Genomic DNA, 19,807 nt, shown 5'->3' with positions numbered 1-19,807 from the left:
ATTTATATAGCACACAGTTTTATTTATAGCTTATTGCTTTTTAATTGCCAAAATCATAATATCGGAACAATAACCTCGATCGTGTCACAATTGAATTTTTATTAAGGCCTATTAACAATGTACTTTTATGTCATCGAGTTGTTGGGCAATGATGCCAATGCATATGGATTCTCTAATAAAACTGTGAAACAGCTAAAGTAGCATATATATTTGTATTTTTGGATTTGCGAGATACCTATGTCCAGCAATGAATAGCTTGGTATTTGATTTATTCTTGATTAAATTATATTTTTTTGTCAAAGTATCTCATGACTGGCTCTGGCTCTTGGCCTCAACAGAATATCAGTATTTTGCTCTTCCCAGGGTCAAGCGAAATGTGATTGTGATCATTTCATGTTACTATACTGCACACTTCGAAATGAAAATTATGTTACCTCTTTTATGTATTTTTCTTTTATTTTTTTAATTCCTTAGTTTCTTTTTTTGAGTATGTACCAATATTATTTGTGTACTGTAGTAAAGCAAATAAAAAATATATGTTATCTGACATATTCAACAAATTTTATGACCTTGTTAATGTTGTACACTATAAGAGAATTGTCGCAGTTAATTTAGTTATATATCTTGTGTTGCTACAACAACCTAAAAAAAATGTTTATTAGCAAATGAAGCCACTGCGGATATTCTCAGGTACCGTATCTCGTTACTTGACTATTTGGATGTCTGACTATGACCTACACCGATGCACTAAAAGTACCACGTCCTTATTAAATTAAGTTCTTTTTTTATTTTAAAAGTGCATAGGCAGTTAATGGATTCATTATGAAAAAGATTTCGGTTACCGCTTAAACTCTTTATTTCTTATTATTATAAATCCTATAACAAAACAATATTGTTCCTTCTTAATATTCTTTCAATTGTTTACATTTCAAGGTGTTATCGCATTATGTATCCAAGTGATGTATTCATACACTTTAATGTACATTTTCGGTATATTTTCAACTCCACGATGTCTCGGAGCGAAGTTCTCCACTCCGACAATTTCGTACTTTCTTCACATCATTATACATTAGAGGGCCTTCAATAGGGCGTTACAAGTTTCATATTGTTTCACCTCGGGCCTTAACTGTTTGTTCCATAAGTGATATTCTGCTTTAGGCTGCTGTATGCTTGTACTTTTACTCCCTAGAAATATATTGAAATGATTATTAAATTCTAAATCAATCATCGTAATATCATTATATGTCGTTCTTTCTATATAGTATGATTTAAATTGTTGAACCTTTTTTAATCTTATTATGAAATTTTATTTTTCAGATATAACTATTCCTTAACTTTCATCTAAGTATTCATTTGTTATTAATAAAAAAAAAATCCAATTTCTGCATCCAGTATTTTCACTACTATCTCCCATCTAACGAAACACCATGCAAGTACAATTGCTTGGCAACGGATGTTTGTAATATTATAATTTTGTATATAAAATATAAGTAGAATCTTTTTAAAACGATTTTAAAACGATCATCTAGGTATGAAATATGATCAGATATACTTCTGTTATATTTATAAATTAAAGGATTACAGTCGTCTAATCTGATTAACAATATGAAATCGTTTGTATCTTTTGAAGGTAGTGTTCTATGAGTGAAACTTTTTATCTTTTGGTATCTTTTTTGGTAACACTGAAATAATTTTAGGCACTTCTCTTCCCTGTACACTTTAGAATGGAAATAGATTGTTTCAAATTACTGAAGAAAATAATCGAGTCATAGACACTCACCGTATTGTTGACGAATGGAACAAAAATGTGTTGTATATTATTGGTACTGTGGTCACCGTTATTGAAAGTTCTCCACCCTGCTGTAATTAGTGGCTAGTATCTATCTTCATCTGAACGAGATGCAGTGACGTCCACAGTTGGAAGACAAATGGGCTGAATAAAATCTGTAAAAAGTACATTATATTAAAGATTTTTTAATTTGAAATAATTGTTACTGTTTTATAGTTAACTAGCGGCCCGTCCCGGTTCGTACAGGTGGACATTTTAAAACATTTTAAAAAGTGGTTGTGACATAACGATAATAATTGGACATATAGTATCGCGAAGTTTTTTGTAGTTATTAAAATTTTCTTCAATATTGTACAACATACTATTGTTCCATCACCAATTTTGTTCCACAGCGCACGCGACGAAAGATTTTTTATAGCATTTTATTACACCTTGAGATACGTTACTAAAGTTTTAGTAAGGATCCTTAATTTTGTAGCAATAAATGTAGCCTATGTTACCCAGGCTGAATGTAGCTTTCTAATGGTGAAATAATTTTGAAATCGAGAAAGTAGTTTTGAGTTTCTTCATTACATGCATACACACAAAAATACAAATCTTTCTCTTTATAATTTATAGTTAATTTATTTATTATTTTATTTCTTAAGTTTATCTGTTACAGTTTTTGCCGATAAGACTTTATGACTGTTCTCCAATATGACTGAAGAATGTTCAGATTTGTTTTCATTATGTATTGATTTTTATCATTGATTTTTGTGCAGTATTTTACAAAACATACGATTTGAAAAAAACCAATTTAGAAAACCAAACATTTTTGAAGATTAATTCTTATATATATCAAAACTAAATTTTAAAAATTTTTCGATATGTAACAAACCTGTAAAAGGTGCATTCTGTCTCATCCTAATTAATGCGATGTCGTTTTTTCTGCTATTGAGTTCGATTTGAGGATGCAGGATGGTAAGTTCAATTGGAATGACGACAGGAGGATCAGTACAGTCCACACCGCCTCCTTCTATATTAATACAATCGCGACCATCGTTAACGGTGTCGTATTCTCCCAAACGAATATTTTTCCTGAAAATATTGAACTGAAATTAGATTAATGAGCCCTTGTACGTAAGGTTTACCAAAACGATGCAATAGGGAAGCAAAAATTGTTTATGGTTTCAGAGTCTTCAGAAAAATTTATATTCCCTAGAAGGTGTTTTATAAAATGATTCCTTCTGTATTTCAAGGACATCGGCTTTACTGAAACTGCTTTTATGCAATTTCAAAAAAGGAGAGATTCTTATTGCACCTGCTATTTGACTGAGTTATGCAAAATCATGGTCAATTTATATTATATTACTAGCTGACTCGGCAAACGTTGTTTTACCATATACATTATTTCGAGAACTATACATGAAAATTTATCCTACTACAATTATTAAATTCGATTGCCATCTTGCAACCCGCGATTTTTATATTCCGCAATAGCTGAATATAAAAATCGCGATTAAGAGGTTGGTCTTAAAAGCGTGAAATTTGGATTTGTATGTATTTTTCAATGCTAAATCATAATAAAATAAAAATAAAAAAAATTGTCAAAAAGGCAAAAAAATATATTTAGGAGTAGGTCACCCTTATCATTGAGGGGTATGAAAAATAGATGTTGGCCGATTCTCAGTCCTACCAGATATGCACACAAAATTTCATAAAAATCGGTAAAGCCATTTCAGAGGTTTGGTAACAAACACCGTGACACGAAATTTTATATATTAGATTATATATGAATGTTCATATACTAATATTAACTTACGGAGTTCTACATTTAAGATGGGCCCAACGACGCAATGTCCCAGGCGTCAATACGTATTTGCCACTTATAAGTGCTCCGTTGCACAACGCTTTGATGACTCCGTCTTTTTCGTATTCTATTAGTGCTAACCATGGGTACTCGTCGATTGCTGCTTCTGTTACCTAGAATAGAATAGAATAACGATCTTAATTACTAGACAAACCCTTTAAATTAATATGGACTATACTAATAGGTAGTTTCCTTTTTATTAAATTTGAAAAAGGTGTTTATGAAATTTTGATGCGACAACTGAAATCTAAGAGATTGTGATGTGATCTCACTCAGAAGCAATATTCACGTTATCAATGTTTGTTGCAATGGCTTTCCGTAAATCAGGATGTTATTTTAATTCAATAAAGAATATGCTTCATCAAGTTTAGTGCCTAGTCATTTTTAACTTTTAATATAAAAACGCCGTGTGTGCTCCGGTAATGGGCCTACCCTTCCTTTCCCGTGGGGTGTCATGAACAGGCGATTAAGGGAAGACAAAGGATGGGCAACAGCGTCCCTCTTAAAACCTGCTAAGCGTGGTAATTACTGGCAAAGCTCCCCTTATGGAAAGTCTTATGTCAAGCAGTGGACAGTTAACGGCCGAAATAATAATATAAAAACCCTGTTTTTTTACGGTGATCGCTGTAAAGGCTCAATTGAATTTAATGAAGTTTTATAAACAACGTTTGACTGTTTATACATTTAACTAAACTCACGAATAATTTTATTGCCACTACGCAATCCACAGCATTCAGTTCTTGGGTCTGGTGGGAGCGCGTTCATTCTGTTCTTGCAATTGCCAACCTGAGTTTCTTCTTTAAGAGGACCGCAGCACACGCTGTATTGTTCTGGTCCATCGCATCTGTAATGTAATGTAAATTTAGACTTATCAAAATGTATTCAGTATCATTGCATGTCCAATTAATATCTGATTTTGATTTTAATAGCTAATTAATAAATAATGACAATATCACGGAGGTTGTTTAAGCAAAGTAGAAAGTCCGTGTTTTTATTTATACTCGTACTTGTGAAAAACTTGTAACTAAATTGTTTATGATTTTTTGTTTTGGACAACGAATTTACGGACCCTCCGAGCGATGTTAGTACTAATAATTTTTAAATGATCCAAACATCCATTGAAAAAGTTGACTTGATATAATTGGAAGGATTCAGAATTTTATATAGTGGTTCCCAGACCGTCGTCAATTCGACTGAGCTATCACAATTATTGCTCGGTTGCTCTCTGCTTGTGCTGAGCTTGCAGATCGTTGTGCTTGTGTTATTAAGTATCGAAATAGTAACAGCAACGTTTGCGCATGCATCATTTTCCTGAAGAGTTTTGATCTTCATTACAGTAGGATTATATACAGAAAAAAGTTTTTATTTTGTAAAGACTACTTGATGGGGATAGTTCTCCACACAGACAACAATCCGGTCGATATCGGAATTTAAACATCTTTAGTTTGTTACTAAATCCGAATTTGCAGGAAATTTGGAATATAATTTAGTATATTTTCGCCTGTATTTTTATAATAATATACGCCCTTATTATTGTGTATTACTATTATATTCTTGACCAAACGAGAGTTTTAGAAATGGGCCGTCGATGGATTTGTTATAATTGTTTTTTGTTTTTTGTTTAAATTAAAAGTACCCGTAACCGGCGAGCGTGTATGAAAAGATTGATGAATGTGGAAGAAGCGAAAGAGGTTTGTTTGAATCGAAGCATTTGGCGTTCCATTGTTTCTGCCTACCTTAATGGGAGACAGGCGTCAGATATGTATGTATGTTTTTGTTCAGTATTTGTATATTATACATATTTTTTATATTGCTTGTATTTAATATCATTAGCATATAATAATTTTTTGTAAGACTTTTTTAAATTCTTATAGACAAAATTTCATAATTTTGTACTGCAAATGCTATCACTATAGGTTAACTTACATTGAATTTTGCAAATATTGCACATCTTCTTTCGATATCGATTGTTTGACCATCGCTGCTAAATGTGGGCAAGAATGTACACCTACGCATGTACCATGATTACCGTCAGAGTCTTACATTGCGGTCCTGGGCAGCATACCTGCAATGTTATTGTTGTATTTGTAAACATGTAATGAAATATTGTTTATAACGTTATATATAAGGAAGAATTAACGTGATCATAAAAAGTGATATCGAATCCGATGAAATCACCACTGGAAAATTAATTCAGAATTATTGAAAAGCTTACGTATGATTTTGTTTAATAAATTTTTAAATTTTTTAAAATCTTTACTCCTAAATTTACATACACACGTGTGTGTGTATGTGTAAATTTAGGAAGTAAAAAAAAGTACTACTGTACAGTAAGCATTTTGTTGAAAAAGAGTACAATTTGTGGCTTTAATATATTGGGTCATAACCTCAACATAAAAACATGAAAAGAATATCACAATTGCCATAGAATATTTAAAAAAATTTAGTACCTTTGGTGTTTTTCCCACATAGCCACACTTTGATTTTCTTAAAAAATCTATGTCTTGTTGTGTTCTGTCCTTTTTATTTATTATTGTAACTAAAGATAGACAATTCAGTACAGAAATGCATTGTCCTCTTTCACCACCAGGAGTAAAACATGACAATTCCTGAAGAAAAATTAAAATTAATTCAAATTATTCTGAGTAAGTTCAAAGTATTTGAAAATTAAAGAATTGAAAAGCATTTAAATATAAATATATAATTAAATTTATAAGGTCAAATGATGAATGACATGACAAAAGTAACATGATGCCCAAATAATGTAAGTAGTCCAGGATTATCTTATAGATGTATATATATATATATATATATATATATTTGCATATGCACGTTCGTGCTCGGTCTTGCTTCACCCGATGGATCATGACGGTAACACCTAGGATAAAGAGCACTTATGCAGAAGATTATTATTTCCCATCGACTTGCAGATTTCTCTGTATATATCTCTTATCTTTGTATTATTCTGTGGTAAGAGGGCTTTTTTACTGCTTACAGTTTACAGTTTGTGTAACATCCACAACGTAAGGTTTCATATAGATAATCTCAGATCTTTGAGTGCGTCTGATTTTGAGGTCTGAAGTTGTATATAAAAATCTTGTTTGTAAAGGTATCTAATATCAAATGTCTCATTCTTTATACTCACCAAAACAACTAGTAGGTATACCGCCGTTATTGGACCCGGGTTGTCCCTTTAAGAGATTTGCATGTGCTTACTAATGCTGTTATCGCACAGGTCAGGCAAGTTGTTAAAGGATTTTATATTGATTTTTCCTTCTTTTGAGCTTTAGTATTGTGACTTATTTATTTATTGACTTATTTTTTACTTATACTTATTGACAACATGGATTTTAATTATTTTATATATCAATTAACTTAACTTTATGGACACTCACTATTATATATGGTTTCTTTCATACATGTGTTTATATTACTTGCATACACCCACACTAACTTGCCTATCTTGCTTTACATATATAATTTACGTTTATATATTTAAAATCCGTTATAAGATATACTTAGCATGTAAGTTATTTTTTAAGAGCTGTGGATTTTTGTATAAAATAAAATAAAAAAAATCCTTTCTTTGTACGTACTTGTCTCGGTATTGATTTTGTTGCCCATCATCTTACCTGCTGTATTTTAGTGGAAAGTGAGACAGTAGCGATATTACCAAGTATTGTAGACTCTATGTCACAAGGATTAGTAACGAGCAAATGATACCTTTAGCAAGTATGGAAAAAAGTGGCCTCTTGTCATCAAGTGAACCTTATCCTACTAGAAGGTGACTTTTTGTGTAACGTTATCTGTAATGGGTTTATTTATCCTATATTTCTGCTATCGATAACCTAAACTTTAAAATTCGAACATCATAATTAGTTTCTGAATATATAACTTCTCTCCATTTCCGCCTATTCATACCTCTTACACGCCACAGCTGTCACTCTTCATTTGGTGGGGTGGTCGTTTCCCATTTTAAGTTGTATAAATACCACTAGATTCTAGTCAATTTTATGTAAAGTTATGTTGAATGGATATATCGTAAGAAATGTAAACTTTTTTTGCAATGTCAACAAAAGGAAATGCAGTTAAGTATTACTTTTTTGTTAAAGAATTAAAATCAATGTTTTTTAATTATAAAGCATTACTAAATACAAATTCCCCAAAACCATAAACTATATTGCTAACAGGAGGAAAACACTTACGTCCTTGCACCAAACGAAAACTCATTAAAGATGCGAACATTAGCAGAATAAAGTTTATGTTGTATATCATTTTTTCACAAATTAACACTACACAGTATTTTGTATTATTATTTATCCCGCAGACGTCCGGTATGTTTGTAAGCCGGGGTGGTCTGTGTGTTTTCCTCAATACAGTTTTATGTGTAAGGATGTTTCTTTATAAATTTAAGTTTGTAAATTATTTCTCTTTGATTGCCATATTCATTAAAATAATAACCCAATTCAGATTAAAATTTAATTTTTAATATCCCTTATTAATTATTGCCTAATTGCAACTGAATTCTTAGAATGTGTAATCACTACTGTTCTCTGAGATACTGGAAAATATTGAAGTGTTACAAATACTTTTAATTTTTTATACAACTTAGAATGGCAAACAAGCTGACGGCCCACCTGATGGAAAGTGGTAACTATCTATAGACATGAGCAGTATCATGGACATAACAGAGTATACTGTTTCACCCATGATACCCCATGCGTAGCCATTCCTATGAGGACTCCGGTGTTATTCTATTATTATTAAAGGTATTCATTACATCGGTATTTTTCAAAGTGTGGGTTGGAACCTCTACAAGAAGGTTGCGGAAGGTCGCCAAATAAAAAAAAAAGTTGATATTTAAATAAAATCAAATAACAAGATATTTTTATTAAGAAAATGTTTAACAAAGAACATTTTTTGTAGCTAGGCTAACACAAATTAACGAAATGTACCTGGATTGATGTTTGTAATGAAATAAAATACATGCAGATTAGGAAGGGTCGCATTAATAAATTCATAACATTAAAAAGAAGAAATAAATTTAAAATACTTCACATATATAACATAATATAGACGGATTAAATTTAGTCTTTATAGTTTGAGCACTTCAATAAGCACTTTTATTATATTTCAACCCATTTGTGTACCACTGACATCAAATTATACCTATCTTTTGATTTTAATATATCATCATGTCTTTCGTTAACTTAATTTAATAAAGCTTTATATTTTAAGGTCTTATTGTACTACGGATCCAAGTGTTATATTCATATACTTTGGTATACACCCCTGGAATATTCTCAGCTCCACAGGATCCGGACCGAAGCTGACGACCCCGATGAATTCGTAAATCCTTCCGTTCTCGTACATAAGGGGACCTCCAGAGTCTCCTTTGCAGGAGTCTCTATCCGTTTCACCGCCTGCACACAACTGTTTGTTCCATAAGGGAAACGTTTTCCTTCTGAGAACTGTATATCGATACACTCCTGGAAATATAATGCAGTCTTATTAGACTCTCAATGAAATGATTAACAAATATTTTATACTGTGAAGAAAAAAATTTGCCTTTGAGATATGTTAAAGAAGAGAATGATAAAGAGCGTTAACTGGACCCTAAAATTAAATAAATGGACATTGGAAGTTGTATTTTGAAAAATTCATGTACCAGGAAAATGTGTATACTGGGTATACTAAAGGATGAACTAGTCAATATTGGTTTAGGAATGGACTACGGAAGACGATAAGGAGTAGGAAGATTGCGAAAGCTGTTGGACAAAATGGTATACCAGTAGAGGTATGGAAGTTATTGGGAGATGACGGATGTAACTGGCGGGTTTTAATTCTTCAACAATTATACAATTTAATACTTCTACAGACAGAAACGCCTTGGTGCATGCTGTTCGCCGACGACATTATTCTTATTAATGAGGATGGAGCTGCGGTCTAGAGTAGGTTACTATAGTGGCAATAAAGTCTAGAGAGTTTTTGGCTTGAAAATCAATAGCGAACCAAAACTGAATATACGTTTTCTGATTTCGGCGCTCTCTCTAAATCTACAGTCATACAGTTTGATGGTGCTACTTTATCAATGTGCTCCAATTTTCGGTACCTCGGTTCATTTCCTTCCTTCATAGTTCAAAGCGACTGTGAATTAGACGAAGAATTAGAAGATGAGTGAATGCGGGAATGACTGCTAACAGAGAAGAATGAAAGGAAATCTATCATGTTGAACTCAAATAATAATTGGGATAAGGGTAAGAAAATGGTAATGAAAGACATTAACTGGAATTAGAATTAGTAATGATCATCCTACAGAAAGTTGATAAAAAATAGTAGCAGAGCCGTAAAGAAGGCAAAGTGTAAAGATTGAGAGAAAGACCAAGACATTTGATAGGTTATTGTCGATAAAAACATAAAAACTTGATTGATGACTGATATTCATCTTTATTTCTACAAGCACACGACATACTTAGTCAAAGCTATTGAAACAGACTCAGTGTTAATAGCCGCCATATCAATATTCAGACAGATGATATTAGATCTTATTGAAAAACTTTAAATAGGAATAATAATTGTTGCAACCAATCAACCTGATTTTGAGTTTTTTTACAACTTAGAATGGCAAACAAGCTGTCGGCCCACCTTATGGAAAGTGGTAACCGTCGCCTATAGACATGAGCAGTACCATGGATATAACAGAGTATACTGTTTCGCCCATAATACCCCCCATGCGTTGCCATTCCTGAGGACTCAGGTGTTATTCCTCTGTACCCAGTAAATTCACGCCATATCCCACCCTTCAAACCGAAACACAGCCATGCAAACACAACTGCTTCACGGTTGAAACACGAATGGGACAGAGGTACCCAAGCAATCGACTTTTGTACAAAGTCTCCTTGAGTACACATCTTTTTACATAATTAGGGAATGTCATACTAGTTTATTGTACTCGTAACTTCAGCCTCTTAATAGCCTGTTCTAAAATTTATCTCGGGTCATATTTGATTGCATTTGTTCTAGTATATTAGTAAGCCCAATTTATAGAGTGATAGACTCTCACCTTACTGTGGACGAATGGAACAGACACGTGCAGTTTAATATTGCTTTTCTTGATGGTTTCGTTAACTGCCCCCCAACCCGCCACAAATAGTCTGAAGTTCGGTGGAGGGGTTAATGTAATGTCCCTTGTTGGAAGGCAAATGGGCCGAATGAAATCTGTAAACAAGTTCATTAAACGTTTTAAAATTTCCAATAATGTAGGAGGAAAATATGGATTTTTATACAAATTTACTTAAGATTTAAACGGCCTATGCAACGCGGACGCATACGCATTGCCGACTCTAAACTATTATATTTTTCTCTGAGAGACCCTCCTTTGAGAAGTTCTAGGTATGGTACTCTACTCAGTACAATGTAATAAGTACCTTACATTTACCACATTTTATTTAGGTATCTGCAGTAAGTAAGAAAGCTACCCATATCAGATATTTGTTTACATAAGAAACTGAATAAACTTAATTTTGACATTCGATTTCAGTTCTTTTCTGCAGCAGTTGATTTAGTTATCTCAATTTTTTCAACAAGAAATTCTGATATAGCCTACTTTCGATCACTATGACAAACCTGTGAAAGGTGCGTTTTGCCTCATCCTGATCAAATCGATGTCATTCTTCCTGGTAGTGGGGTCATACTGAGGATGCGGGATGGATCTTTCAATAGGAATGGTAACCGGAGGATCGGAACAGTCCTCGCCGCCGCCTTCTGTCGCCACACAATCGCTTCCATTGTTACTTGTGTCATATTCTCTAAACGGATGTTCTTACTAAAAAGTCCAATTTAAATTAAGTACATAGAGTTTAGTCTTTTTTGCAGTTTTGTTTATTAAAAAGACTTACCTCTTTTAACAGTTTAGTGACTATTTTTACATTATACATTTGTTTGCTCGATACAATGGGTTTAGAACTATATGTCATACAGTTTATCATGTATGATCCTCCATTTAATTTGAGTAAACAAGTTCTTTAAATCTGTACCTTTATGCAATCAGAAATATCCTCGTCAGAATCATTGCAGTCACAGAGAAGGAACTTATTTTGCAATATCAGTGCAATTGAATATTAAAGATATTCAAATGATGATTTCGTAATAGTAAAATTATATCAAAATATACTTGTAATAAGCATTTTACATTATAATTATTATATATGTAACTGGAAACTTACGGAGTCCCTGAATTTAGAATAATACCTACGACGCAATGACCAGCCGTCAATACATATCTGGAACTAATGAGGGCTCCACCACACAATGTTTTGATGACACTATTTTTTGTGTATTCGATAAGTGTCAGCCACGGGTACTGATCGATAGCTGTAGCTGTTCCACCTGATGTCAAAGAAAATACAATTTCAGTTTAAATACTATTAATATTATGTATGTGAAATTTTGTAAAGATGTTAACATGCCTGAATGGTTATTACTCATACACGCTTATATAGTTGAAATGGATTTAAATGCAATTTGATACACATTATTCATAAATCCGTCAAACTTCTCATAAACCCATTTTAGCTATTGTATTTTCTCTCTTTGGTGCAAAATTCCTAATTAAAAAGAAAGTGACAAAACAGTGTAAATGTTAAAATAGGATTGTATATGGATTTAGTTTCTATGAATAAGATATTTATTTTTAATGGATGGTTTTCTTTTAATATCATTTTCTTATACCTAATAGTCATATGTAAGAAAATGTTAAGCTTCTTGAATACGAAATATAAATCAGAATATTCACTTGATGAAGTAGCCACTAGATCTAATATTTTACAAGTTGCACTCACCACTAATTTTATTTCCGGTTCACTGTCAACTCCACAGCACTCAGTTAATGGATCTGGCGGGAACGCGTTCACTCTGTTCTCGCAATTTCCAACTTGTGGTTCCTCACTGGGAGTACCACAACACACGCTGTATTGTTCTGGACCATCGCATCTGTAATTGCAATGTATTAATTTTTAAATTTGTCTTTATTTACCTATGGGCTCTATCAATCATTAAATTATTTAAGTATGTTATTGACTTACTTGGAATTCCGTACGTGTTGGATGTTTTGCTTAGATGATGGTAGTTTGAGCATAGCCGCTAAGTGTGGACACGAATATATACCAACGCATTTCCCAGGTTCACTATTAGGTGTGTAACAGTGCTCTGGACAGCATACCTGCAATGATTTAAAACTGCACATAGCTACACTAATGTTATAAAAAGGAAAGGCTTGATTATTTATTTGTAATGGATGAAACTCAAAAACTACTCAATCGATTCTAAAAATTGTTTTGCCTAAAGCGACTTTGTCTGTAACATAACCTATATATTATGTGCTTATATTCCATGTACTCGTGCGAAGTCAGATCGAAATGCGGGTATTCGGCTATAAGTTTTCAGAGTTGGTTTCAGATATAGACGGCACCTATATTTATGAAATTAGCAATAGCACATTTTTTTATTTTGTACTCTCTGAATATGACGTTTAAAAAGAGATGGAACTGAGAAATTATTCAGAGAAAGATTTCAAACGAATAACAATATTATTATATCTAGTTAAATACTTTTGGGAAGTTATTCCTCTGAAATCAACTCCTAATAATTTGAAAAAAATAATTCTGTTTTCTTGGACATCTATCGGGAAAGTCTTGGTCCACTCCATTGTCAAGTTTGTGATACTATCGTCTTAGTTTAGTTTTTAGTGTTTATTAGTTTTTATTTTTTAATGTCGTTTTATGAATTTGCATTTAACATTGCTTCATAATGTACAGATTCATGATAATTGTATTTGTGGGTAGCATCTTATTTGTCATGTACATACTTGTCAGAGTTTGCACTGACCCTACTGCGTTGTGGATTGTCAATGAAGTATTGTTTTTCTATATATTTTTTTTCTTTATAATAGGTGAAAATGAAATAAATCCACCTGCGTTATCGATTTACACTGGTTGGTCACTAGTGAGAGATGATAGATGAGGATAAAAGCAGGCCAATTGATCCATCGTGACGAATTAACCATGGTGATCTCCAGGGGGACCTCGTATATATAGGGTATGTTGCTAGTAATGACGCTGTTAGACACCATTACTTCTGTCTTTTTTTATATCGGATATTATCTCTCTGTCCATTACTTTGTACGTATAGATTTATAAGTAGAAAACTTAATTAAATGGACCATTTCTATATAGCATATTGATAATTATACACCAGTTCTCAAGTTCCAAAGTATCCCACCCTTCAAACCGAAACACAGCCATGCAAATACAAGTGCTTCACAGTAGAAACATGAATGGGACAGAGGTACCCAAGCAATCGACTTTTGTACAAAGTCCTATATTCCATTCAAGAATATAATTATGAAAACACACAAAAAAAAATCTAAAAGTATTGTTTTGGCATCTATTGATTTTATTAAGACCCCTTAAGAAGATGTACAGACATCGACTGTTTGCAATTTTATCATATCAGTTAGATGATTGTAAACACCTTTGGTGTCTGCCCCTCAAAGCCGCACTGTGACTTCCTCAACAGATCTATGTCTTGTTGTGTTCTCTCCTTTTTGTTTATTACTGTGACTAGAGGCGCGCAGTTCAATATAGATTTGCATTGCCCTATTCCACCGCTGGGAGTGAAACATGATTCTGAAAAATTAAAATATCTTTTATGAAAATATTGATCTTTCGAATGCCTTGATGTTAGTCTTAAATCGGTAGTATTAAAAATATTTGTTATGTCATCCATTTCGGCTAGGTTGTTTTAGATTTTTCTCTCTTTTTTTAATTTAGAATTAGGAGGAGAATTAAAGTGATTAGTATTAACAATTAGAAGAATTTGAGCATGATTGGTAAACGTGTGTAATGGATGCATAAATGGGGAGGTTGGATTAATGAAATCCGGGATATGAGATATCAGAGAATGCCACCTGCTAACGTAGAAGTTTTTTTTTTTACTATTAGGATTCTCAGATATCGTAGTTTGAAGACCAGGAAATTAATTTGACCGTTACTCGTATACGAGGTTTGTCCGGAAAGTACGTATAAAAGTTTTTTAAAAATTTTATTTTACAATTATTCAGGTAAATCAATTTTATCCCCCTTCAAAGTACTCCCCCTGTGACATAATGCACTTGTGCCAACGCCGTTTCCACTGTGAAGGCTCCTTGAAAGTCCTCTGGTTGTAGGTTTCTCAGCTGCCCCGTCGTAGCTTTTTTATCTCATTTATGTCCCCAAATGCCGCCCCCAAGTACCAATTTGGTTTTTGGGAACAAGAAGAAGTCACACGGGGCCAAATCCGGCGAATAGGGGGGTGTTCGGTCACCGTAATGGAATTTTTACTCAAAAACTCACGGACAACAAGAGAGGTGTGGGCAGGGGCATTGTCGTGGTGAAGAATCCAACGCCCCTCTCGCGCCAATTCTGGACGAACTCGTGCCACACGAGCTTTGAGGCGTCTGAGCACATCGACGTAGAATTTTCCATCAACTGTCTGGCCTGGAGGGACGAATTCTTGATGGACAATCCCCGAACATCGAAAAAAACAATCAACATTGTCTCGACCCTCTCTGAATCTTTTTAGCCACTTGTGGACGGTTGGTTCCTTCACAGCATCATCCCCATAAACTGTTCTGAGATCGGCAAAAATTTCACGGCCATTCTTGCCGAGTTTCGAGAGAAACTTGATTACGACGCGCTGCTCTTCAACGGAAGCGGGCTCCATGCCGACGGGGTTTCGTTAAGAGGTAACTTCACAGATGGCGTGACAAGCCAGTTCGCACCGCACGGCGGTCAGACCAGAACTGAAGCATTGTTAGGGACATAAGGAAGGGTCCTGCGCTTACCTGGCCTCCCCACTCCTCTTTCTCGCATTCCAGAACACTTTTATACGAACTTTCCGGACAGACCTCGTATATTACTGTTTGAAGATTTGCAATCAGTATTTTTAGTTACAGCAGTAGAAAGTATATTGATATGATTATATTTTATTTTAGTTGGGTGGAGGGATTGGATGCAACGTATGTTCAGGTACATTCTCTGATAATGATTATTTCCTCATTTATATGATGTTTTAAACATAATTTTCCAGCAAAATCATGGCCACAAGGGATGCATAGGTCGGTTTTTATCCTGAAGCTATTAATGTAGTTACTACTTATTGAATTAATTAATTACTTAAACATTCCTTTCCTTTCCTACATTCCTAACATGAATAATATTTAATCTTTTCCCCATTACATGCCTATATTTATAAAATTGTAATTGTTATATTTGTTGTAAATAATTTAACTTAATTGTCCGACTTTAATATTGTTATGAGATTTAATGTTTACTGAGAATTTTTATAGTCTTAGTTATGGCAATGTAGGAGTCTTTGCCATTCGATTTCGAAGTATGTATTTGTTGCAATCTACTATTATTAAAATGCCAATAGTTATTTTTGTAGAAAATGGTTTTTATAAAAAAATACTATTGTAATAAAGTAAAATAAGTTATACAAATAATCATGTTTTACTTTTGATCCATGTAATTTAAGAAATACTTTAATATGCAATAATAAATAGAAAATGTATGTGAACAAGGAAGATACAGTCTACTCAGTGCCTTATTTGCCTTAGATAATATAAGGAATAAACGGCAGCAATAACTACACTTGTACAAAAATAATAAGATTATCTTATAGCTGAAAACAGTCTTTTTAAAGTAGCCTTAGGAATGGGTTTATTTCTATATAAATACATTTATAGTTTTCGTTTAGTCTCGGCAAAGAATAGGCCACCCCTTCCTTTTCCGTGGGTGTCATATAAGGCGACTAGAAAGGACGAGGACCGGGTAGCAGTGTCCCTTTTAAAACTGCGGTTGGTAATGCGGCTGCATAGCGTGGCAACTATAGGCAAAATCCCCTAAGGGGAGGCTTACGTTCAGCAGTGGTTGGAAGGGTTGATATGATAATCATGATCATGATGATGATGATAGTTAATATGTGAAATTAAAGCTAAAGTAATACACAATACATTGAATAATTTACACGTACTTGTGTACACACTATAATGGCTTGTATATAATTATTATGAATTAGTGACGTATAACAAAGGTAATAGCGTAGTAGTAAATTGATACTGTTTATTCCATACTTTAACAGGTTTTTGTCCTTTGTTATAATGCACTTTTATAACAGGTTTTATCTCAATTAAAAAACCTAACAGGAAATGTATGAGCTGGTCGACTTAGGCTTGAGAAAGATCGTTTATCATATCTATGTAACTTTGCATTATTGGTACAAAATTTAATGAAGTTGAAGGCAGTGTGTATGTTTTCATGATACAGTACAATTTGTATAAATAAGCGTAATGTCATTTAATAACGTTATTGTGTATTATATATATATATAGTATAATCTGTTAAACTGGAAGTAAACCTGGTAAAAAATATACCCTATCAGGTCGACCTCCACGCGGTTCCTCCTGGAAACCATCGTGGTTAATTCTAGTGAAATTAATTACGATTGGCTAACTGACCTGCTTTTATTCTCATCTACTCGTATTAGCACTCACTGGTGCCCCGCCAGCGTATACTGATAGCGCAGGCGTGGTTACAATTCCATTATCATCCATTAAAAAAAAACTGCAAAGCTATCTTAAAATAGAAAATTATGATAATTATTTTTCAAATTGATAGGTTTTACTTTCGTGTTTTTCATTTGCGTAATAAAATTTGTTTATTGATGGGCACGCGAATCCTCTTTTTAAATTTAATTATTTTAAACGTATTCACAAAACATTTCCTCTTTTTTTACTAGTATTCGTTTTAAAAGTTTAAACGTTATTTAGAACACTATAAGTTATTAGTTATATTAGTTTTGTCATTATTATAGTTTATATATATATGGATATATGAATATAGATATATATTCATATGGATATATGAATATAGAGATGGGATACAATCAATAAACTAATTACTGCTTATAACTACACCCATTAAACCGGTATAATTAATCTTACATAGTACTTAAGATGTGTTAATAATAACAGGTTTTTATCTTGAATATAAGTTAATGCTACGTTTGTTAACAACCTGTGATTAAATTATAACAATCATGTAGTGATAGTGGACAATGGATAGGTAATGATGATGATGAATTATGTAATAAAAAAACTTTATTTAATTTTAGATATTTTAATATAAATACAATGCGATGCTGAGTTCGTCTTGTATTGACGAGCTTGTATTAAAATGAATATGGAGGAAGCGAATAAGCTGTGTCTGAATCACTTATTAATGAATGAATGAATGAATGAAAACTATTGCTCTCTTCAAAGAATGATACTGATTGTAAAGATTGACGATATGTACACAAACAAAATTGATACTTAATTACATAAAAGCATATCTTGCTTACGAGGCAACAATAGGCGGCCATATCGCAAAATAGCGATCTCTTCCAGACAACGTTCAATTAAAAAAATTCTATATACCCCAATAGCAGCCGGCATCACTCATTGTATCGTCATCATCATCATCATATCAGCCGCTAACTGTCCATTGCTGAACATAGGCCTTCACAGTGCTAACAAGACGAAATGTATTAAAGTATTACTTTATTATGTTAAAATGTAAAATCAATGTTTTAAAATCATTAGTACCATTACCATCATCTCAGTCATTAGCTGTTTACTGCTGAACATAGGCTTCCCCTATAGACAGCCATAAGGAACGGTTTTCATCCACCGACTTCCTGCAATACATTTGAGGTCGTTACTCCATCTAGTGAGGGGTCGTCACATTGCATTTGATCATATGGGGTCGCGACGCAAGAACCTTTCTTCCCCATCAATAGTCGCTTCTTCAAGCTATGTGATCAGCCCATTGTCATTTCAGTTTGCTTATCCTTTGGGCTATGTCGGAGAGTTTGATTCGTTTGCGGATATCCTCATTTTGGATTTCATCGCGCAAAGACACTCCAAGCATAGCCCTCTCCATAGTTCGCTGAGTAGTTTGAGTAATTTTCTTACTGGCAACCGTGTAGGCCCATGTTTCGGTTCCATAAATCATTACTGGCAGTACTTACTGGTTCAAGATCGTCGTCTTCGAACTTTGACGTATTTTGGATGATCATGATTTATGAACGAAGAAAAGAACAGTCATCATATCATGATTGATATGATATGATATCATATCATATGTTTTCTCCGTTTAAGTTTTCGTCGTCGAAGTTATGGTTGAGGGGTAGGCAGCAGCGTTCTCCTTAAAACATCACCAAAAGCCTAACTGCGGTTACCGACCCGCCTGCCAAGTGTGGCAACTAGAAATACCCCCTCCCCCAATGGTAAACACCAAAAAAAAAAGAATAAAACCTGAAGAAAGATTTTAAAATGCAAATTCCCAACACCGTAAACTAAATTGCTAAGAGAAAAATACTTACGCCCTTGTACAAAGCGTAAACTTGTGAACGTTAATAAAATAAAGTTTATTTTGTATGCCATTTTTTCTCAAACTAGCGCACTAAACGGTATTTTGTATTATTGTTTATCCAGCAGACGTCCGGTATGTTCGGACGCTGGGAGTGTTCTGTGTGTTTTTCTCGATACAATTTAAAATGCAAAGATATTTCTTTATTAATTTGAGTACTTACAGACATCATGTATTTATATATGCAATAAGGATAACAGTGCATTTTATATTTATCGTCATGCCAGTCCATTACGAGGTAGACAGAAATAGAGTAGACGATTTGATGACGTTACCATGTAATTATATAGAGCAAGTTATATTATATGGAGATACCTTTACTTAATACATGCATGGTCATTGTATGTTTCAATTTAATTCAATACAAATGTAAACAAAAAAGCTGGTCAAGCGCGAGTCGGGCTCGCGCAACGAGGCTTCCGTACAAAATCATAATGTTTAAAAACTATTTTTTTGTGAAACAACTCAATATTTACGGTTTCCAGATTTTTTCCTTTACTTGTGCTACATGACATTGCTTCTTGCCAAATTTAATGATTTTAGGTCAACAGAAAGTACTCTATCCCTTTGAGAATGTCACACTATGCGATATAAAATGATCATAAACTGCCGTATCTTTTCATTATGTCGAATTAGAAACTTGATTTTTTCACTGCTTTA

General features: G+C 33.4%; 1 protein-coding gene and 1 pseudogene across 1 annotated transcript; both read right to left on the bottom strand.

Moving 5' to 3' along the window:
- Nucleotides 1-1,740: 1,740 nt before the first annotated feature.
- Nucleotides 1,741-9,773, bottom strand: LOC128200363 (phenoloxidase-activating enzyme-like). Its single transcript, XM_052893556.1, has 7 exons — nt 9,666-9,773; nt 9,010-9,127; nt 5,565-5,676; nt 4,425-4,482; nt 3,591-3,751; nt 2,667-2,866; nt 1,741-1,944 (listed from the first exon to the last, which is right to left on the bottom strand). The coding sequence occupies exons 1-7, from the start codon at nt 9,771-9,773 to the stop codon at nt 1,874-1,876; spliced, it is 828 nt and encodes a 275-aa protein (XP_052749516.1). The 3' UTR covers nt 1,741-1,873.
- Nucleotides 9,774-10,576: 803 nt separating this feature from the next.
- Nucleotides 10,577-17,445, bottom strand: LOC128200341 (phenoloxidase-activating enzyme-like; annotated as a pseudogene).
- Between the last annotated feature and the right edge of the window lie 2,362 nt (nt 17,446-19,807).

This window comes from Galleria mellonella, unplaced genomic scaffold, assembly GCF_026898425.1.
Source record: "Galleria mellonella isolate WM207_F2 unplaced genomic scaffold, CSIRO_AGI_GalMel_v1 utg11558, whole genome shotgun sequence".
NCBI lineage: Eukaryota > Metazoa > Arthropoda > Insecta > Lepidoptera > Pyralidae > Galleria > Galleria mellonella.
This window is presented reverse-complemented; position numbering and strand designations above follow the sequence as displayed.

Bases quoted from the DNA above. Each gene is read 5' to 3' on its own strand.
- LOC128200363 (XM_052893556.1), bottom strand. From the start codon at position 9,773: ATGAAGGAAGGAAATGAACCGAGGTACCGAAAATTGGAGCACATTGAT. The intron at 4,483-5,564 runs GTAAGTTAACCT...ATTACATTACAG, and splicing joins CAATATTTGCAAAATTCAAT to ATGCGATGGACCAGAACAAT. The intron at 3,752-4,424 runs GTTGGCAATTGC...ATTCTATTCTAG, and splicing joins CTCTTAAAGAAGAAACTCAG to GTAACAGAAGCAGCAATCGA.